At 45.0% G+C, this 23,516-nt stretch overlaps 1 protein-coding gene across 7 annotated transcripts in view; it reads left to right on the top strand.

Moving 5' to 3' along the window:
• The window catches only part of slc25a42 (solute carrier family 25 member 42), a 76,249-nt gene that overhangs the window by 45,482 nt on the left and 7,251 nt on the right, over positions 1 to 23,516 (top strand). For 5 of the 7 annotated variants that reach the window (XM_063032566.1, XM_063032567.1, XM_063032565.1 and 2 more), the window contains 4 exons: positions 795 to 906; positions 5,896 to 5,921; positions 18,170 to 18,336; positions 19,983 to 20,099. In XM_063032566.1, coding sequence (XP_062888636.1) covers positions 795 to 906; positions 5,896 to 5,921; positions 18,170 to 18,336; positions 19,983 to 20,099 — 422 coding nt within the window. The remainder of the gene's footprint in view (positions 1 to 794; positions 907 to 5,895; positions 5,922 to 18,169; positions 18,337 to 19,982; positions 20,100 to 23,516) is intronic. The other 2 variants (XM_063032570.1, XM_063032569.1) reach the window with 1 other exon arrangement.

The following is a 23,516-nucleotide window of genomic DNA, read 5'->3' on the forward strand; positions in this document are numbered from 1 at the left end:
CCATCTTGGGTACTAGCCTACAAAGTACCCAGGACGTCTTTAGGGAGCGGTGTCTCAGAAAGGTAGTGTCCATTATTAAGGACCACCAGCACCCAGGGCATGCCCTTTTCTCACTGTTACCATTAGGTAGGAGGTACAGAAGCCTGAAGGCACACAGTCAGCGATTCAGGAACAGTTACTTCTCCTCTGCCATCTGATTCCTAAATGGACATTGAACCCTTGGACACTACCTCACTACTTTAATATACAGTATTTGTTTTTTGCATGGTTTTATCTATTCAATATACATATACTGTAATTGATTTACTTATTTTTAAAATTTTTTTTCTCTTTATTATTTATTGCATTGAACTGCTAAGTTAACAAATGTCAGGTCGCATGCCGGTGATAATTCTGATTCTGTTGTTTTACAGCAGCAGTTCTTTAGAATTGTTGTAGTCATCGTCATCATCATCATGTGCTGTGTTGTATAACGTAGACGATCATGGTCTTATGCTCATGATTATTCTTGGCAAATTTTTCTTCAGAAATGGTAGCCATTTCCATCTTCTGCACAGTGTTATTACAAGAATATTGAAGTGCCTTTGTGCAATACACAAAATGCTTGAGGAACTCAGTAGGTCAGGCAGCATCTATGGAAGACCTCTGATAAAGGGTCTCTGCCTGGAATATTGTTGTTCACACTCTTCCATAGATGCTGCCTGACCTGCTGAGTTCCTCCAGCATTTTGTGTGTTGCTCAAAATATGCAGCATCCGTTGGGCTTCTGAGGTGTCTTTCTGTTCACTGTATCAGGAAGTGAGAGGAAAGCACGAGATTATCAATTCTCTCGTCTCTGGGGCGATTGCTGGGGCTGTGGCAAAGACAACAGTGGCACCGCTGGACAGAACTAAAATCATATTTCAAGGTAAGGGTTCATGCTACAGCAGAAATGATAACACACTCGGGATCTTCTCCACGTGGGAGTGCTGCACTGCAGACCCTGCTGATGCTCTCATTGACACGTAGTAGTTTAGAGTTTATCTGAAATGCATGTATTTTTTAAATTTAGAGTATGGTGATTAGGCCTCCTGGCTCAGTGAGTGCAATTACACTTTTGTGACCGATTCATGTATCTTAGAAATGTGGGAGGGAACCAATGTGAGAATGTACAAATTCCTTACAGACAGTGGCAGAAACGAAGCTGGGTTGCTATAGTACTACGATGTCAATGTCACCCACGAACCCGGGCCTTGTCATGGTGTTACACTGTGACTGTGTCACCCACGAACCCGGGCCTTGTCATGGTGTTACACTGTGACTGTGTCACCCACGAATCCGGGCCTTGTCATGGTGTTACACTGTGACTGTCACCCACGAACCCAGGTCTTGTCATGGTGTTACACTGTGACTGTCACCCACAAACCCGGGCCTTGTCATGGTGTTACACTGTGACTGTGTCACCCACGAACCCGGGCCCTGTCATGGTGTTACACTGTGACTGTCACCCACGAACCCGGGCCTTGTCATGGTGTTACATTGTGACTGTGTCACCCACGAACCTGGGCCCTGTCATGGTGTTACACTGTGACTGTCACTCACGAACCCGGGCCCTGTCATGGTGTTACACTGTGACTGTCACCCACGAACCCGGGCCCTGTCATGGTGTTACACTGTGACTGTGTCACCCACGAACCCGGGCCCTGTCATGGTGTTACACTGTGACTGTGTCACCCACGAACCCGGGCCCTGTCATGGTGTTACACTGTGACTGTGTCACCCACGAACCTGGGCCCTGTCATGGTGTTACACTGTGACTGTGTCACCCACGAACCCGGGCCCTGTCATGGTGTTACACTGTGACTGTGTCACCCACGAACCCAGGCCCTGTCATGGTGTTACACTGTCACCCACGAACCCGGGCCCTGTCATGGTGTTACACTGTGACTGTCACCCACGAACCCGGGCCTTGTCATGGTGTTACACTGTGACTGTGTCACCCACGAACCCGGGTCTTGTCATGGTGTTACACTGTGACTGTCACCCACGAACCCGGGCCCTGTCATGGTGTTACACTGTGACTGTCACCCACGAACCCGGGCCCTGTCATGGTGTTGCACTGTGACTGTGTCACCCACGAACCCGGGTCTTGTCATGGTGTTACACTGTGACTGTGTCACCCACGAACCCGGGCCCTGTCATGGTGTTACACTGTGACTGTCACCCACGAACCCGGGCCCTGTCATGGTGTTACACTGTGACTGTGTCACCCACGAACCCGGGCCCTGTCATGGTGTTACACTGTGACTGTGTCACCCACGAACCCGGGCCCTGTCATGGTGTTACACTGTGACTGTCACCCACGAACCTGGGCCTTGTCATGGTGTTACATTGTGACTGTGTCACCCACGAACCTGGGCCCTGTCATGGTGTTACACTGTGACTGTCACTCACGAACCCGGGCCCTGTCATGGTGTTACACTGTGACTGTCACCCACGAACCCGGGCCTTGTCATGGTGTTACATTGTGACTGTGTGACCCACGAACCCGGGCCCTGTCATGGTGTTACACTGTGACTGTGTCACCCACGAACCCGGGCCCTGTCATGGTGTTACACTGTGACTGTGTCACCCACGAACCCGGGCCCTGTCATGGTGTTACACTGTGACTGTGTCACCCACGAACCCGGGCCCTGTCATGGTGTTACACTGTCACCCACGAACCCGGGCCCTGTCATGGTGTTACACTGTGACTGTCACCCACGAACCCGGGCCTTGTCATGGTGTTACACTGTGACTGTGTCACCCACGAACCCGGACCCTGTCCTGGTGTTACACTGACTGTCACCCACGAACCCGGGCCTTCTCATGGTGTTACATTGTGACTGTGTCACCCACGAACCCGGGCCCTGTCATGGTGTTACACTGTGACTGTCACTCACGAACCCGGGCCCTGTCATGGTGTTACACTGTGACTGTGTCACCCACGAACCCGGGCCCTGTCATGGTGTTACACTGTGACTGTCACTCACGAACCCGGGCCCTGTCATGGTGTTACACTGTGACTGTGTCACCCACGAACCCGGGCCCTGTCATGGTGTTACACTGTGACTGTGTCACCCACGAACCTGGGCCCTGTCATGGTGTTACACTGTGACTGTGTCACCCACGAACCCGGGCCCTGTCATGGTGTTACACTGTCACCCACGAACCCGGGCCCTGTCATGGTGTTACACTGTGACTGTCACCCACGAACCCGGGCCTTGTCATGGTGTTACACTGTGACTGTGTCACCCACGAACCCGGACCCTGTCCTGGTGTTACACTGACTGTCACCCACGAACCCGGGCCTTGTCATGGTGTTACATTGTGACTGTGTCACCCACGAACCCGGGCCCTGTCATGGTGTTACACTGTGACTGTCACTCACGAACCCGGGCCCTGTCATGGTGTTACACTGTGACTGTGTCACCCACGAACCCGGGCCCTGTCATGGTGTTACACTGTCACCCACGAACCCGGGCCCTGTCATGGTGTTACACTGTGACTGTCACCCACGAACCCGGGCCATGTCATGGTGTTACACTGTGACTGTGTCACCCACGAACCCGGGCCCTGTCATGGTGTTACACTGTGACTGTCACTCACGAACCCGGGCCCTGTCATGGTGTTACACTGTGACTGTCACCCACGAACACGGGCCCTGTCATGGTGTTACACTGTGACTGTGTCACCCACGAACCTGGGCCCTGTCATGGTGTTACACTGTGACTGTGTCACCCACGAACCTGGACCCTGTCATGGTGTTACACTGTGACTGTGTCACCCACGAACCCGGGCCCTGTCATGGTGTTACACTGTCACCCACGAACCCGGGCCCTGTCATGGTGTTACACTGTGACTGTCACCCACGAACCCGGGCCCTGTCATGGTGTTACACTGTGACTGTGTCACCCACGAACCCGGGCCCTGTCATGGTGTTACACTGTGACTGTGTCACCCACGAACCCGGGCCCTGTCATGGTGTTACACTGTGACTGTGTCACCCACGAACCCGGGCCCTGTCATGGTGTTACACTGTGACTGTGTCACCCACGAACCCGGACCCTGTCATGGTGTTACACTGTCACCCACGAACCCAGGCCCTGTCATGGCGTTGCACTGCATGTTTTTAACATGATATTACATGTATTTGTTGGAAAAATTGTCAACTTTTGCTTTCAGTAACATTGTGACTCCCTTGTACACCAATAATTTCAACCAAACATTTCCGTTAACTGTTGATTAGTCCTGCATGTCGGTTTAGAGGAACTTTAGGCCATTCTTCCTCACAAAACTGCTTTAACTCTGGGAGATTGGTGTGCTTCTTTGCATGAACTGCTTGCTTCAGGTTCTTCCACAACATTTCTATAGGATTAAGGTCAGGACCTTGACTCAGCCATCCCAAAACACAAATTTTCTTCTGGTAAAGCCATTCTGTTGTTGATTTACTCTTGTCTTTCAGATCATTGTCTTGTTGCATTATCTAAATTATGTTAGGCTCCAGGTGACAGACTGGTAGCCTGACATTCTTCGGTAAAATGTCTTGATGCAATTTTGGATTCATTGTTCCCTGATTGCAAGTTGTCCAGGCCCTGAGGCAGCAAAGCAGCCCCAAACCATGATGCTCCTTCCACCGTGCTTCACAGTTGAGATGAGGTTTTGGGGTTGGTGCGCAGTGCCCTTTTTCCTCCAAATATACGATGGTGCATTTACAACTTTTGTCTTGTCTGTGCACAGAACATTGTCCCAGAAGCATTGTGGAACAGGTGGTCTTTTGCAAACTTGAGGTGTGTAGCAATGTGCGTTCTTGTTGTTTTTTTGGAGAACAGTGGTTTTCTCTGTGGTGTCCTTCCATGAACAACATTCTTGTTCAGTGTTTTTCTTACTGTGGACACAGAGACTTTAGCAAGCTCTAGAGATTTCTGGAGGTCATTTGCTGTTACCCTTAGTTTCTTTTTCACCTCTTTCAGCATTGTACGTTGTGCTGTTGGTGTGATCTTTACAGGATGCCCACTCCTAGGGAGAGTAGCAACAGTACTGAGTTTCCTCTGTTTGTAGACAACAGAGGAACACTCTGGTGAACACTCGGATCTTTAGAACTGATTTTGTAGCCTTTTCCAGCTTGGGGCATCTCTACAATTCTTATAATGTCTTCTGAAAATTGTCTTGATCAAGGCATGGTGCATGTAAACAGATCTTTCTTGAGACGAGCAGGCTCTATCAGTAACCTGACTTTGTGTCTTTTTTATATGGCAAGGGCACCTTTGCAAACCACACCTCCAGTCTCATCTGATTGATCGGAACACCTGACTCCAAATTGCTTTTGTAGAAGTCATTCCCCCAGAGGGTCACATACTTTTTTTTGCAACAAATACATGTAATATTAGGTCATTTTTCTCAATAAATAAATAAATGAGCAAGTTAAATGTTTCATTTATTTAATTGGGTTCTCTTTATCTAGTTTTAGGACTTGGGTGAAGATCTGATCACATTGTATGTCATTTACGCAAAAATAGAGAAAGTTCTATAGGGTTTACGAACTTTATAGCACCACTATCTTGAAATTTGTTATTTTGTGGCAACAGTACAGTGCAATACATAAAAAAAAATAGCTATAAGTCACAATAAGAGTGTGCAAAAGAGGTAGTGTTCATGAACTAATCAGAAATTTGCCAGACATGAAACTGTTTTGTGTTTTACTGATAACTGTTGTGAGAAATTGACACTATTCACACTGATCAATACAATGAAGTCCCATTTTCCACTCAGTCCAAAGTGAATGGAATATTTGTTCATACTGTCTGAGCCAGGTTTATTAGCTCGGACTGTGTGTGTCTCATCAGAGTTTTATCATGTCTGTCTTTTCTGTTCACAGTATCTTCAAGCAAGTTCTCAGCTAAGGTGAGAAGGTCATCTTTTCCCTGTCTTCCTGGACCCTGTTCCTATATCAGTCCCGTGATCTGCAAGGTGTCTCACTTTAGACATGAGACAACTGATTGTTTCCAGTTGGTTTCTGTTGACCGCTAAATTCACTGTTGATTTTATCCATGAGCAGCTATCCTCCACTTGACACTTATGGTCTAACTTGCTGATGTATATTTAAGGCAGAGGTTGACCGTTTGTGCTGCTCTGCCCAACAAACCACCTGTTTAACCCTAGCCGAATCACAGGACAATTTACAATGACAAATTAACCTACTAATCAGTACATCTTTGGACTGTTGGAGGAAACCAGAGCACCTGGAGGAAACGCACGTGGTCACGAGAAGAACATACAGACTCCTTACATATGACGTTGGAATTGAACTCCAAACTCTGAGACCCCGAGCTGTAATAGTGTCAGCTAACCACAACACTACCATGACTCACTGTTATTGGCAGAAAATGACGTGGTCAGGAATGTCATTGGAGAGTAAATAGTTATGTTGTGTAAGGCATGATTTAGAAAGCTGATGGAAGCAAATTCAATGTAACTTTTAGCAACAAATTCTTTAAATATTGAGGAAAAAGTACAGGGAAGGAGTGATAACAGCCTCTGTGTTTGTAAATAACTTTAACCAGAAAAAAAAGTCCACATTAGTCGGTTTAGAGTCAACTAAAACCTTCGGCACATTAGCTTGAAGAGTGACTTAAATGAAGAGTGGGGGTGGAGTCCCATTGTTTCATGCCCGGATAATTATATTGGTAAATTCAAACATGGAACAGTACAAAGCTGTACCAACCTATGTAAACTTCCTCCATAATCAATCTAATGCTTTCCTCTTAAACAGTCCATAACCTTACATTTTTCTTTCATCCACCTGCCCATCTCAGTCTGTTAATGTCCTTAATGTTTCTGTCTCTGCTATCATTAAGTGTATGAGGTACTAGCAGTTAGACCATTCAGCCCATCGAGTCTGCTCCACCATTTTATCACCACCTCTGGCAGTGTGTTCCATGTACCCACCAGTCTATGTTTTAAAAAGAAACTTTCCACCACCCACGTTAAACAGATGATCTCTGGTGTTGGCCATTGCCGCCCTGTGAACAATGTAGAGCAGCAAGATGCTGTTTTCACCCCATTCATACTCATTATTTCAGAAGGCATGACTGATGGTGGAATCAGAGAGCTTGGGGGAACTTGAGTTTTGGAGGAATGCAGATACTGTGGAATTAGTTGGGAAAGGATTTATCACATGGTTGACACAAAGATCATGTGCTATAATAGAGTGAGCACCTTCAAGTTCCTTGGTGTCAAGATCTCTGAGGATGTAACCTGGTCCAAACATATTGGTGTAGTCATTTATTTAAAAAAAAAGGCAAGACAGCGGCTATACTTTATTAGGAGTTTGAAGAGATTTGGCATGTCATCAAGTACTCTCAAAAACTTCTATAAGTGTAGCATGGAGAGCATTCTGACAGGCTGCATCACTGTCTGGTATGAAGGAGCTACTGCACAGGACCAAAAGAAGCTGCAGAAGGTTGTAAATCTAGTCAGCTCCATCTTGGGTACTAGACTACGAAGTACCCAGGACATCTTCAGCGCGCAGTGTCTCAGAAAGGCAGCATCCATTATTAAGGACGTCCAGCACCCAGGGCATGCCCTTTTCTCACTGTTTACCATCAGGTAGGAGATACAGAAGCCTGAAGGTGCACACTCAGTGATGCAGGAACAGCTTCTTCCCCTCTGCCATCTGATTCCTAAATGGGCATTGAAGCTTTGGACACTACCTCACTTTTTAAAATTATACAGTATTTCTGTTTTTGCATATTTTTAAAAAATCCATTCAATAAGTGTAATTGACTTGTTTATTATGTTTTTTATTATTATTTTTGGTTTGTCTCTCTGCTAGATTATGTATTGCATTGAACTGCTGCTGCTAAGTTAACACATTTCACGTCACGTGCCAGTGATTCTGATTCTGTTTTATGTACATCACAACATGCAGTGAAATGTGTTAACAACCAACACAACCTAAAGACATCCTGAGGGCAGCCCGTAAGTGTCGCCACACATTTCAGCACCAATGTAGCATGTCCAAAGTGTCCAGAACAACACAAACAACAGTAACAGAGCAATACAGGCTCCTTTCCCTCCCCACCCCTCATACATGAAACCCCGCTGGTTTCCTTGGCTGTGTAAGTTTAGGGAAGACTCGTTCTGGTCTCATCAAACCTTGCGATTCGGGTGGCTCTCCCACCGCAGACCCCAGTTTGTGTGAATGCTGTGTAACCTGCTACTCAGTACCAAGAGATAACAAAGCACACTGCATACGATTAAGATGAATTATATTTATAAATCTTAACTAAAGGGTTAGTAAAGAAAGGAAAGGAAAAAAGAGGGCTCATTATAATTAAACAGGCAAATTAGCTCAACTCTTTTCCAAAGCACCTGTGATCTCTACAGAAAGACCATTATGTTAGCAGTGAAATCTTTCCCAGGGTGTTACAAACACATAGACCTCCAACTCCAGGACAGGCCTTCTTCACTGAATCTTAGGCTCTCACATCAGATCACCAGTCTCTGGACCCGACTCCACGTGTCCACAAGTTTGGGCTGGTGAAAATGATTGAATAGGATGGCAAATTGTTTTATTGTTGTGACATTTAATGAGGTACAGTGAAAAATTTGTATGCCATCCCTACAGATCTTTTAATTACAACAGTGCATTGAGGTGGTACAAGGGAAAGCAATAAAAAGCAGAGAGTGCAGTTCATGCAGGAAATACGATGTAAAATAGTAACTAGGTTTATGGAAAGAAAAAGAGCGGGTGGCCGAGCTGAGATAGATGAATCAAATCTAGAGGTAACATTTTTTCACAGTATGCAGGTTGAGGTGGGTGATGTTACAGAGACAGAAATTAAGCCAGCTTGGTAGCAGTGTCAATCTGAAGCCTTGAATTACTAAGAAGGGAACATCTGCAGATGCTGGAAATCCAAGCAACACAGACAAAATGCTGAAGGAACTCAGTAGGCCAGGCAGCATCTATGGGGGGGGGGGAGTGGGGGGAGGACTGCCAAAGGAACTCTGCCCGAAATATCAACTGTATTTTCTTTCCCCCATAGATGCTGCCTGGCCTGCTGAGTTCCTCCAGCATTTCAAGTGTGATGTGTGTTGCTTGAAGCTATGACTCATTGTTTTAGCACTTTGTGAGAGATGGCATTCAGGAGAATGGGAGCAGTGTCTTTGCTGGGGCCAGTGGCTTTCTCCCCTTTATTTCATCCAGCACTTGCAGAATCAGGTTTATTATCACAGACTTGTGTTGAAAAATGTGTTGTTTTAAAAATTACTATAGATTGCAATAAGGAATGTACAGATAAATAATTTAAATAGAGCAAAGTAGTGAGGTAGTGTGTGAGTTCTGATGGTGGAGGGGAAGAAGCTATTCCTAAAACGTCGTGCCTCCAGGCTCCTGTACCTCCTCCCTGAAGATGCACACTCAGTGTTTTAGGAACAGGTAATTTAGTAACAGTTGAAGGGTCAAGAAAGTTTATGTTCGCTGTGGAGTTGAGGATTAATTGTTGTTCTAGTGGTGACTATATTCAATCAGTGGGAGTTTGATTGAAGTCTGGTTCCTGTCTATTCCAATGCTTCCAGTAGAAGGAGCTGTGGGACAGTGGTAACAACATCTGGCTATGCACAGAAGGGGAAGCTTTTAGCAAGGACAGGTGAAGTGGGCTCACATCAAAGTGCATTTATTATCAAAGTATGTATACTATATACAACCTTGAGATTCATCTTCTTGCAGGCAACCACAAAATGAAGAAACACAGTAGAATTCACAAAAAAACCCCACACAACAAAGGGCATCAAAGATCCAATGTGTGGGCGAGAAAAAGAACAAGTCGTGCAAACAATTAAAACAGCAAACAAATAATACACACAACATGAATTGCAGAGTCTCTGAAAGTGCGTCCACAGCCATGGAGCCAGTTCAGTGCTGAGTCAAGTAAAGCCCCACAGAGCAGTGAGCCGAACACCGGTTCGTCCTTCACCCTCAGCCTCGATGCCTTAATCTCTTTAATCTGGCTTGGCCCTTAAAATGGCTAAACATCGTTTGTTTTTGCTTTCGGGCCCTGCCACGTCAATTCTCCCGGAAATTCCCTTCAGCACTGTGTACCGCATTTCACAACTCCCAAATGGAAATTGTGGATTGCAGTGATTGTAGTCAGGAAAGGGTATTTAGTAGAATAGCTAGTAGTTTTGTTAGCTGCATGCAAAATGTCACTGTCTCGCCACTGCCATCTCGGGTGGAAAAATAAAATTGCACGTGACGTGGATTCTTATTTCATAATTTACTGGCATAATTTACATATCACTGTTTGACTATTATGGTTCTATTACTATTTATTATTTATGGTGCAACTGTAACGAAAACCAGTTTCCCCTGGGATCAATGAAGTATGAACTATGAGTACTATAAGGCCTCCCTATGGTGGGGAGGTGCCTGCCATCTTGCAGTCCCCATGAAGGTGCTCCAGGATTAAGACCTAGTGACAGGAATGGATTTCCAAGTGAAGATGGTGTCTTAAACATTTTCCTGAGAGAGAGGATGGGCTGTGTGCCTATTCAAACATCTCTTAAAGCCTTGAATGTATTTGCCTTTATCACCATACCAGGCAGTGCATTCCAGGATTCCATGACCCTTGTCAGTTTTTTAAAAAAAATCTACCCCTCACAACCCTCTTGAACCTACCCCTCTCACCTTCAATGCATGCCTTCTGCTGTAAGAGATTTCAACCCTGGGAAACAGCTTCTCTCTGTCCACTCTATCTAGGCCTCTCATAATATTGTAAGCCTCTATCAGATCTTCCCTCAGCATCCAACTCTCCAGACAAACAATACAAGTTTATCCAGCCTCTTGTGCTGCTTCTAAACCAGGAAGCATCGTGGTAAACCTCTTCTGCACCCTCTCCAAAGCCCAAACATCCTTCCTATAGTGGGATGAACAGAACTGTACGCAGTCCTCCAAATGTGGCCAAAACAGTTTTTATAGAGTTGCAACATAATCTCCTGACTTTCTCCAGCAATTTCCCTACAATTGACGTGAGATTCACTGGTCTATAGTTCCCAGGGTTTTCTCTTGTTCCCTTCGTAAAAAGAGGCGCAACATTAGCCACATGCTAGTCCTCCAGTGGCTAGAGAGGGCACAAAGATACTGGTCAAGGGCCCAGCAATCTTGTGTCTCGTCTCTTGCCTCCTTCAATAACTTGGGGTAAATCCCATCAGGCCCTGTGGACTTATCCACCTTAATACTCCTTAGAAGGCCCAACACTTCCTCCTCCTTGACCTGTAAAAGCCCTGACATATTTATACACTCAGCACTTATCTCCTGTTCTCCATATCCTTTTCCTTGGTAAATACTGAAGCAAAGCACTCACTAAGTACCTCACTCACATGCTTTGCATCCAAGCAAGTGTTCTTTCCCCCTTTTCCTTGAATGGTCCTACCCTCTCCCCGGTTATCCTTTTCCTCTTGATGTACATATAAAATGCCTTGGGATTCACTACTTACCAAGGACTTTTCATGGCCCCTCCTGGCTTTTCCAATTCCCTTCTTTAGTTCTTTTCTGGCTTCTTTATAATCCTCCTGTGTTTCGTTTGACCTGACTTCTGAAGTCTTTTCCTTTTCCTTTTTCTTCTTGTATAACCTCTTGCATTACCTCACTGGATATCCAGGGTTCTCTCATCTTTCCACCTCCAGACAACTATAGAAATCTGCAAAGTTTTAGATGTCATGCAGAATCTTCGCAAACTTCTAAGGAAGTAGAGGCATTGCTGTGTTCTCTTAATTGCTGGGCCTAGGACAAGTCTTTTGAAATAACACCAAGGAATTTAAAGCTACTGACCCTCCGAAGAGGACTGGCTCGTGGACCTCTGGTTTTCTCCTCCTTGGTCTGTATGTATTAAAAAAAAAAGTAGTGCAAAAAGAAATGAATAAATACTGAGGCAGTGTTCATGCTCATTGTCTCCTGAGGTGGAGGTAGAGCAACCAAGAGGAGAAGGTGGAGTTGGAATTGGTCAAAGTGAATCTGAGGTTGTCGAGGGAAAGTGAAGGAACTTGTGGCATATTCCATATGCAGATGATGGAGAAATATGGACTGCTTGCAGGAAGAAGGGATTAGGCATAATTAGCTTAATTAGTTCAGTGCACCATTTCAGCCCATCACTGGACACAGCATTTAGTTCAATTTAACATCACACTGTAACTCAAAGAAACTTTACAAAGCAAGCCCACTTAGCAGATTTCCAAGCTAATCAATGGAACAAGAAACAATGTAAATTGTCCTTCAAACAGCAACATGGCATTTCCCATAGTGTGGCAATGTAAAATATACAAAAGCCATTCCAATCATGGGCTCTTTGCCAAAGGATGAGCAAGGAACAACCAGAATAAAGGGCAGGCAGACACAATGAACCAGCCTGCACCTGACCTGCCCCTATTCCTGCCATGATTGGTTAAAGGTTTGACAGTCCTCTGACAAGACATCAACCATCTTGAATTCAGCACTCCTCTCTCCTCCTCGAACCTTACGCTCTTTGAACACAATATCCTCCACTCTCTCCACACCAATCCCAAACTTGCCTTCAAAACTGCAGACAAAGGCGGTGCTGTTGTAAAATGGCAGACTGACCTCTACTTTGCTGAGGCCAGGCAGCATTTCTCAGACACTTCCTCATACCTACCCCTTGAAAATGTCCCCACGCCAAATTATCAGAAAAGTGTCTCCAACACCACCATTGACCTCATCAATTCTGAACTCCCATCCAATGCCACCAAACTCATGGTTCCGTTACCTCACACTGCTTGCTTCCACCTCCTATCCAAGATCCACAACATGACTGTCGGAGCCGGCCTATCGTCTCTGCCTGCTCCCGCCCCACTGAAGTCATGTCCTCATACCTCAACTCCATTCTATCCTCTTTGTTTCAGTCCCCTCCCACCTACATCTGCTACACTTCTCATGCTCTCATAGAACATAGAATAGTATAGCACATTACAGACCCTTCGGCCCACAATGTTGTGCCGATGCTCAAATCCTGCCTCCCATATACCCCCCCACCTTAAATTCCTCCATATACTTGTCTAGTAGTCTTTTAAACTTCACTAGTATATCTGCCTACACCACTGACTCAGGCAGTGCATTCCACGCACCAACCACTCTCTCAGTAAAAAACCTTCCTCTAATATCCCCCTTGAACTTCCCACCCCTTACCTTAAAGCCACGTCCTCTTGTATTGGGCAGTGGTGCCCTGGGGAACAGGCGCTGGCTATCCACTCTATCTATTCCTGTTATTATCTTGTACACCTCTATCATGTCTCCTCTCATCCTCCTTCTCTGCAAAGAGTAAAGCCCTAGCTCCCTTGATCTCTGATCATAATGCATACTCTCTAAACCAGGCAGCATCCTGGTAAATCTCCTCTGTACCCTTTCCAATGCTTCCACATCCTTCCTGTAGTGAGGCGACCAGAATTGGACACAGTACTCCCAAGTGTGGCCTAACCAGAGTTTTATAGAGCTGCATCATTACATCACGACTCTTGACCTCTATCCCGCGACTTATGAAAGCTAGCACCCCATAAGCTTTCTTAACTACCCTATCTACCTGTGAGGCAACTTTCAGGGATCTGTGGACATGTACCCCAAGATCCCTCTGCTCCTCCACACTACCAAGTATCCTGCCATTTACTTTGTACTCTGCCTTGGAGTTTGTCCTTCCAAAGTGTACCACCTCACACTTCTCCGGGTTGAACTCCATCTGCCACTTCTGCATCCTATCAATGTCTCTCTGCAATCTTGGATAATCCTCTGCACTATCTACAACACCACCAACCTTTGTGTCGTCTGCAAACTTGCCAACCCACCCCCTACCCCCACATCCAGGTCGTTAATAAAAATCACGAAAAGTAGAGGTCCCAGAACAGATCCTTGTGGGACACCACTAGTCACAACCCTCCAATCTGAATGTACTCCCTCCACCATGACCCTCTGCCTTCTGCAGGCAAGCCAATTCTGAATCCACATGGCCAAACTTCCCTGGATCCCATGCCTTCTGACTTTCTGAATAAGCCTACCATGTGGAACCTTGTCACGTGCCTTACTAAAATCCACGTAGATCAGATCCACTGCACTACCCTCATCTATATGCCTGGTCACCTTCTCAATCTCTTCTAACTTTCAATTCCCTGGCCCTGACTACCTCATTTTCACCATAGATGTTCAGTTCCTAAATCTCCCAACAAGAAGGCCTTAAATCTCTCCACTTCTTTCTCAATAAAACAACCAACCAGTTCCCCTCCAGTACCACCCTCAAATTTTCCTCCAGCAACTCCTACTTTTTCCATACTCCAGGGGTAGCCATGGGCACCCTCATGGGCCCCAGCTATGCCTGTCTTTTCATTAGCTGTGTATAACAGTCGATGTTCCAAGCCTTCTGAGATGATGCTCCCCAACTCTTCCTCTGCTACATTCTTCTCATTTGCTCCTCAGTAGCATAAGCTTGTGACAACCTGAAAAAGAGTTGGTTCAATGTGGTTGTTGCTGACAATCAGGATTTGCTTGAGTAAGTCTTGAGTAACACACACACAATGGTGGAGGAACTCAGCAGGTCAGGCAGCATCTGTTGAAATGAATAAACAGTCAACATTTTGGGCTGAGACCCTTCAGGGTCTAATGAAAGGTCTCGGTCCAAAATGTTAACTGTTTATTCCCCTCCATACATGCTGCCTGACCTGCTGAGTTCCTCTAGTATTTTGTGTTACTCATTAAACATGTCTGTTTTTTCCCAGATTCAATCAAACCAGCCAAAGAGCCAGATTCAGTATTTACCACATGTACATGGAAGCATTGAGTGAAGTGTAACCACTGTATGTGGCAATAAATTCCACAAATTCACCACCCTTTGGCTAAATTTCTTCGCATCTTTGTTTTGAAAGGGCACCCCTCTATCCTGAGGCTGTGCCCTCTTGTCCTAGATTCTCCCACCATGGGAAACATCCTTTCCACATCTACTCTGATTAGGCCTTGCAACATTCGAAAGGGTTCAATGAGATTCTTCCAAATTCTTCTGAATTCCAGCGAGTACAGACCCAGAGCCATCAAATGTTCATTGTTTGATAACCCTTTCATTCCTGGAATCATCCTTGTGAACCTCCTCTGGACCCTCTCCAATGCCAGCACATCTTTTCTAAGTTGAGGGGGCCAAAACTATTCACAATACTCAAGGTGAGGCCTCACCAGTGACTCATCACCTCTTTGCTTTTGTATTTTAGATCTCTTGAAATGAATGCTCACATGACATTTGCCTTCCTCACCACTGACTCTACCTGCAAATTAACCTTCAGGGTGTTGTGCACAAGGACTCCCAAGTCACTATGCATCTCAGATTCCTGGATTTTCTCTCCGTTTAGAAAATAATCCACATATTTATTTCTACTACCAAAGTGGATGACTGTGCATTTTTCAACATTGTATTTAATTTGCCACTCCCTTCCCCATTCTCCTGATCTAAGTCCTTCTGCATCCTGCCTGCTTCAACACTGCCTGCCCCTCCACCAATCTTCATATCATCTGCAAACTTGGCAACAAAGCCATCTATTCCATCATCTAAATCATTGATATACAGTATAAAAAGAAGCAGTCCCCACATAGACCCCTGCGTAACACCACTAGTCACTGGCAGCTGACCAGAAAAGGATCCTTTTATTCCCACTGGCTGCCTCCTACCAATCAGCCAATGTTCTAACTATGCTAGTAACTTTCCTGTAATGCCATGGGCTCTTAACTTGGTAAGCAGCCTCAGGTGTGGTACCTTGTCAGAGGCCTTCTGAACGTCCAAATATACAACATCCACTACTTTATCTATCCTACTTGTAATCTCCTCAAAGAATTCCAACAGGTTCACCAGGCAGGATTTTCCCTGAAGGAAACCATACTGACTACTACCTTGTCCTGTGTCACCAAGTACTCCATCACCTCATTCTTAACAATTGACTCTAACATCTTCTCAACTGCTGAGGTCAGGCTACATATAATTTCCTTTCTGCTGCCTTTCTCTTTTAAAAAGTGGAGTAACATTTGCAAATTTCCAGTCCTCTGGCACCATGCCGAGCTCAATGATTTTTGAAAGATCATTTCTAATTGCACCACAATCTCTAACACTACCTCTTTCAGAACTCTCAGGTGCAGCTCCTTTGGTCTGGGTGACTTGTATACCTTTAGGTCTTTCAGCTTTTTGAGCGCCTTCTCTCTCGTAACAGTAACTGCGCCCACTTCTCTTCCTTCAAACTCTACAGCATCAGTCTTCAACAGTGCAAAGACTGACACAAAATACTCATTTAGTTCATCAGCCATCTCCTTGTCCCTTGTTATTATTTCTCCTGCCTCACTTTCCAGTGGTCCTATATCCACTCTCGTTTCTTTTTTATTTTTAGCATACTTGAAAAATCTTTTACTATTCACTTTGATAATATTTGCTAGCTTACTTTCATATTTTATCTTTTCCCTTCTAATGATTGTTTAATTGCCCTCTGTAGGTTTTTAAAAACTTCCCAATCCTCTATCTTCCCACTAATTTTTGCTTTGTTGTATGCCCTTTCTTTTGCTTTTACAATGGTTTTGACTTCCCTTGTCAGCCATGATTGTACTATTTGAGTATTTCTTCATTTTTGGAATACTTGTGTCTTCCACCTCCTCATTTTCCCAGAAACGCACGCCATTGCTGCTGTGCTGACATCCCTGCCAGCAGTTCCTTCCAATTTACTTTGGCCAGCTCCTCTCTCATACCACTGTAATTTCCTTTATTCCACTGAAATATTGCTGCATCAGATTGTACTTTCTCCCTGTCAAATTTCAAGTTGTACACAATCATATTGTGATCACTGGTTCCTAAATGTTCTCTTATCTTCAGCTCCCTAATCACCTCTGATTCATTACATAACACCCAATCCAGTATAGCTGATCCCCTAGTAGGCTCAATGACAAACTGCTCTAAAAAGCTATCTCTTAGGCATTCAACAAACTCACTCTCTTGAGATCCATTACCAACCTGATTTTCCCAACGGGACCTGCATGTTAAAATCTCCCATGAACTACCATTACATTGCCCTTTTGACTCGCCTTGTCTGTTTCCTGTTGTAACCTGTGGTCCACATCCTAGCCACTGTTGGGAGGCCTGTATATAACTGCCATCAACGTCCTTTTACCCTTGCAGTTTCTTAACTCAACCCACAAGGATTCAACATCTTCTGATCGTATGTCACATCTTTCTACTGATTTGATGCCTTTCTTTACTAGTAGAGCCACAGCACCCCCTCTGCCTACCTGCCTATTCCTCCAATATAATGTGTAACCTTGGACATTCAGCTCCCAACTCCAACCATCCTTCAGCCACAATTCAGTGATGGCCACAACATCATATCCAACAATCTGTAATGATGTTTCTGGGGCAGCAGCCAAAACTCCCCTCTCCTGTCACCAGAACAGGAACAGCTGCTTGTGTATCCCTGCTGTCCATGGACTTCTGTTCTCCACAGATTAGTGGCTGTCTTTCCCTGGCACCCTCACCCACCTCTCTTCCTGACCACATCTGGTGTCTATGCACACCCTTGCCTACCCTTCGTGGGTCCTCTCTTTGGTCAGCTTCCTGCTTTCTCAGTGTCACTTTGGAATTCTGCATATGGGGTTCATAGTCCATTCAGAAATCTGATGGTGAAGAAGCTGTTTCTGAAATTCTGTGTGTCTTCAGGTTCCTGCACCACCACCGTGATTGTAGCAGTGAGAAGAGAACACGTCCTGGGAGATGGGCATCCTTAATGATGGATGCTGCCTTTTTGAGGCATCGCCTTTTGAAGGTGTCCTTGAAGGGGAGGCTCGTGCCCATGATGCAGCTGGCTGAGTTTGCAACTTTCTGCATCTTTTTCCACTCCTGTGAATTAGAGCCTCCATACCAGATGGTAATACAAACAGAATGCTCTCCATGGTAATCTGTAGAAATGTGCGAGAGCCATTCGTGACATATCAAATCTCCTCCTCAAACTCCTCTTCTCTGACTGTCCATTGCCCTGGCACCATCTTCCCCACTCCCCCATTGACCAGTGGACCACCTGGCCCCTCCCTTCCCTTACCCCGTGTATTGGAGAGTAACAGTTGTTCTTGCTCTTTGCTGCAGGAGGTTGTGAAGCTGATTTACAGAACCTACCGTAAGGAAGGCTTCTTCAGCCTGTGGCGAGGTAACTCTGCCACCATGGTTCGCGTCGTCCCTTATGCTGCACTGCAGTTCTGCTCTCACGAACAGTACAAACATATTCTGGGAACCTACTATGGAACCCATGGAAGGTCAGTACACCACGACACTGTGACATCACTGAGATTGTTTTCCCCATGCTGTGTTCACCCTCTCCTGGACTGAACTGCCGTCTGGTTTCCCTGCCGTGCCTGTTCCCCACATTCTGTCTAAATTCTGTGGTCCAATCGAGGGTGAATTTAATTTAAAACGAGATAATCTGCTTCTTGGCCTGAAATGTCGACCGTACTTTTTTTCAATAGATGCTGCCTGTCCTGCGGAGTTCCTCCAGCATTTTGTGTGTGTTGAATTTATTTTAGTTAATTTGGAGATGCAGCACAGTAACAGCCCCTTCTGGCCCAATGATCCCGTGCCTCTCAATTACACCCATGTGGCGAATTAACCTACTGACCAGTACATCTTTGGAATGTGGGAGGAAGCTGGAGCACCTGGAGGAAACCCCATAGTTACAGGGAGAGCTTACAAGCTCCTTACAGATAGTGGCGCGAATTGAATCAAGGCTGCTGGCGCTGTCAGGCGATGCTCTTACCACTACTCCACCCTGCCGAATGGTGGAAGGCATTCCGCACGTCTTACTACTTTGTTCAGTACTTTCTCTCGTATTGAATCAAAGCCCATAAGAGTGACATGGTAGTGTAGCGTAGTGTTCAGCATATTGCTATTACAGCACCAGTGACCCAGGTTCAATTCCGTTACTGTCGGGAAGGTGTTCGTGCATTCTACTTATGACATGTGGCTTTCCTACTGTGCTCTGTACTCATAACTCTGGATTTCTAGTGAACCTCTGCAAAGAGAAATGTGTCAGAATGGTTCCCATTGCAACCATCAGCTAGGTCCGCATATAAACAGCTGGTGTCAGAGTGAGGTACTACGTATTTATGCACTCATTGAACAGAGTGTGCTGACTGACAGGAGGTCCAGATGAAGGTGAGATAGGACACGTAGAGAGCATTGTACGATACAGTGGAGTTGGATTCTGCATGAAGTGCTGAACCTCTGTAATGTAGATTACTGCTAGTTCGGTTCATTGGCGAGACCGGTAGTAGAGCTTCGTGGCCACGGTCAAATCGCTGTGGCGCGGTGTCCGTACTGGCTAGGGGGCTGGCTCACCCATTGGTGCTGCCCTCCTGTGTCGTCTTGGTGAAATGCAAGCTAGATTATGTTTGTGGCTGTGCAAGTGCACAATGATCAGACTGCTGCAGGCTTGTTTGTGCCGATGACCCGATGACATCCTATGGACCATCATTCTATAGGGCATGACACTCGGGGGTTCGGCTGTGTATTTATTTTTTGTGTGACTGTATGTTTACCTGCTATCTTATATGTGCTCTGCATGCCTTCTGCTATGTGTGACTGTCGATACTGTGTTGTACACCTTGGCCCTGAAAAAACACTTTTGTTTGGTTGTATTCATGTATGTTTGCATGACAGTTAAACTTGAATTTGACCTGGGCAGGGATTCCCAGCAGCATGAATCTTCCCTGTGTAACTATGGAGTTATGCCTCTGGGGTTTTCCTTCTCGCCCTGATCCAAGATTACTTTGCAGGGCTGTTTAATTCCATAGCCGTCTGCGGAAAGAATGTCATATGTGGAACTGAATGTTGTCACCGTCACCAGATTATAAAATTAACCTGTGACAGAACGCCACTAACCTTTAATATCTCTGCTCTCTGCCAGACCTCTCCCTCCTGTACCGCGGCTGCTGGCCGGGTCATTGGCAGGAATCACCGCCACCACGCTGACCTACCCACTGGATCTAGTGCGGGCGCGAATGGCTGTCACCCCCAAGGAAATGTGAGTACTTGGTGAAGGAGGTTGTGCTTTATAAACCCTTGTTCCATTGCAAGCTTGCTCGTCCAGAACTGTGCTGCCTCCCAGCAATGCTCTCCATTCACCGACTAAACTTCTCCTGCAATGACTGGATTAATAGTTGTCATTCTTTGTTAGATTCAAATTAAATTTATTATCAAAATACATATGTCACCATATACAACCCTGAGATTCACTTTCTTGCAGGCATTCACAGTAAGTACAAAGAAACGCAGAATCAATGAAATACAGCACGCAATAGAGACAGATAAGCAAACAACAAACTGCAAATACAAGAAGAAAAGAAAAATAATAAATAAATAAACAGTAAATATTGAGGACATGAGTTGCAGAGACCTTAAAAGTGAATTCCAAGATTGTGGAATCAGTTCAAATTTGGGGTGAGTAAAGTTGTCCACTGGTTCAAGAGCCTGATGGCTGAGGGGTAATAACTTGTTTCTGAACCTGGTGGTGTGAATCCTCAGGCTCCTGTACCTCCTCCCCGATGGCGGCAGCAGCAAGAAGAGAGTATGACTGGGTGGTGGGCATTTAGAAACATAGAAAATAGGTGCAGGAGTAGGCCATTCGGCCCTTCGAGCCTGCATCGCCATTTATTATGATCATGGCTGATCCTCCAACTCAGAACCCTGCACCAGCCTTCCCTCCATACCCCCTGATCCCCATAGCCACAAGGGCCATATCTAACTCCCTCTTAAATATAGCCAATGAACTGCCCTCAACTGTTTCCTGTGGCAGAGAATTCCATTTCTGGTGGATGCTCCTTTCCTGCGACAGCACTCCATGTCGTTGTGCTTTACCCGTGATGGATTGGGACATATCCACTACTTTTTGTAGTTTTTTCATGGTCTGCCACCTCTCTGTCTTTGTGTCTTTAATCTACTTTCAGATCCTCATCTTTGCCTCTTCCGTTCTGATGTGTTTTGAGCCGTGGTTGAATGTTTGGCATTCCACAATCCCTTTCTATACCTTTCTGTCTCTATTTTCTTTCATGTTCAATGAAGATTTTCCTATCCTCTCCAAAAATAGTGCGTGGGGTGCTCTTAGTGTTTGTATGGCAATGGCAGTGATATATATTTATTCAGAGATCCAGCACAGAGCAGGTCCTTTCCGGCCCAATGAGTCACACCACCCAGCAACCCACCTATTTAACCCTAGCCTAATCACAGGACAATTTACAATGACCAATTGACCACTAACCGGTACGCCTTTGGAATGTGGGAGGGGACCAGAGCACCCGGAGGAAACTTGTGCATTCATGGGAAGAATATGCAAACTCCTTACAGACAATGGCAGCAATTGAACCCAAGTTGCTGGCTTTGTGAAGCGTTGTGCTAACCATTACGCTAATCTCTGCCAACTCCTTACAGACAGGGATTGGACTGAACCCGGGTTGCTGGTAATGTGAAGTGTGCTAACCACTATGCTACTCTGCCGCCTCTTACTTTGTCAACCATAAGACGTGGAAGCAGAAGTAGGCCATTCAACAACCACTGGGGTGTAGCCATCACTGGAAAGAGGCAATTCCTCTCTGCCACCTCCTTGGTAATATCATTCAATAAAATGTACTTCACCCATTTCCTACACCCTCTCTGAGTGCTTTAATATTTAACAACATACAATATAGACTTTCCCTGCTACAACACCCTCCATTTTTCCCATGTACCTATCTAAGAGTCTCTTAAATGTCCCTAATGTATCACCACCCCTGGCAGGGTGTTCCACACACCCGCCACTTGGTGTTTTTTTACATACATACATACACACACTTTCTTCCAATCACTTTAAAAAAATCTACCATTCGGATCAGAGATAATATCCTGTTGTATAAAAGTAACTGAGGAATCTATAAAAATAGAGACGCCTCGAATCTTAGCATTGGAGTTCGAATGAAATTGTTGGCCCTTCCAGAATTTGAAAAAACGTAGTCTGTCCCCCCTCCGTACATGGGTCTCTTGTAAAAATAAAATTTGTGCTTTAAGTCTCCGGAACACTTTAAAAACTTTTTTTCTTTTAATAGGATGATTAAGACCATTAGTATTCCAGGAGACAAAATTAATAATAGACTCCATAAATCCTAAAGTCAACCCACAACAAGGAGGATTGACAATAGGCGCGACCCACAAACCCGGAGAGGAAACAGAACATACAAAAGATACCGGGGAAAAGGACGCAACCAGTACTTCAATAATGTATATAGCCCAAAGAAAAACAAACTAAAACGTGAAGCCCCTCCCGCCACCCCCCAACCCAAGATCCCAAGGCAAAATCTAAAGCAGACCCGCCAGAAAGAAGCAAGCGCTAAAACTACCCCCATGACTTCCGGTATACGCTCCCTAAAAAAAAGGTATAAATATGAAAAGGATCAGCTAATTGTAAAACAGTAAAAAAATAAGTAAAAAAAAGTTAGCTCAATTAGAATACACACAGAACAGAACAAAAGCCGGAAAATATATATTAAAAAAAAACCACAATAAACCTCAAACTCATGAATAGACACAGCAACAAAAAAAATAGGATTATTAACATAAAGTGATTATAAAAAGCAAAACAGAATAAAATTTAAACAAAAACTACAAAATTTAAGGCCGCACAGGAAATACGTAAGATGACAAAAGGGAAGTAACCACCCAGAATCCCCTGGGAAAAGAAAGAAATGACGCAGTTAAAAAGAAAGTTTAGTAGCCATATTAAGAAATCGAAAGTAAACTTTTCTGCCCAAATAGGGCACAGAAAAGTTAAAACCAACCAATTCACAGCCTCCGATCGACGGAGAAAATTAAAAAGAAAGCAATTAAGATGTTGGAGATGAAAGTTGATCCAGATAACTCTGGGCATCCGATGGAGAATCAAAAAAACGAAGGGCTCCATCTGACATGCGAATCCTTAGACGTGCAGGGTACAGCAGCGCTGGTCTTAAATCCCTCTTATAGAATTCCGACATCACGGATCTGTAACGGACCCGTTGGTCCCAGATTGGTTTACTGAAATCTTCCACGAATCGGAACTTAAGATCCGAAAAATCAATGAAACCTTTAGATCGAGCGAATCGAAACAGTCTCTCCTTGTCTTGAAAGTAATGAAAACGTAAGATAACATGCCTAGGTCTATCTGACCTAGACGAGTATGATGGGATTTCTGTGAACACGATCCAGTAGCGGTGGTTGGTCAGGAAATACAGTAGGGAATGCATCTTTTAAAAGTTGGGAGAAATATTTCATGGGGTTGTTACCTTCAACGGCTTCCCTCACGCCAATCATTCGTAAATTCTGCCGTCGCATTCTAGATTCCAAGTCAGAGTTTTTAAAAGTCAAAAAGTCAAGTTTCTTCTTCATTACATTAATTGTTTCTTCGATTTTCCCCATCTTAAGCTCACTTTGTTGC

Source organism: Mobula hypostoma, chromosome 24, assembly GCF_963921235.1.
Source record: "Mobula hypostoma chromosome 24, sMobHyp1.1, whole genome shotgun sequence".
Classification (NCBI taxonomy): Eukaryota; Metazoa; Chordata; class Chondrichthyes; order Myliobatiformes; family Myliobatidae; genus Mobula; species Mobula hypostoma.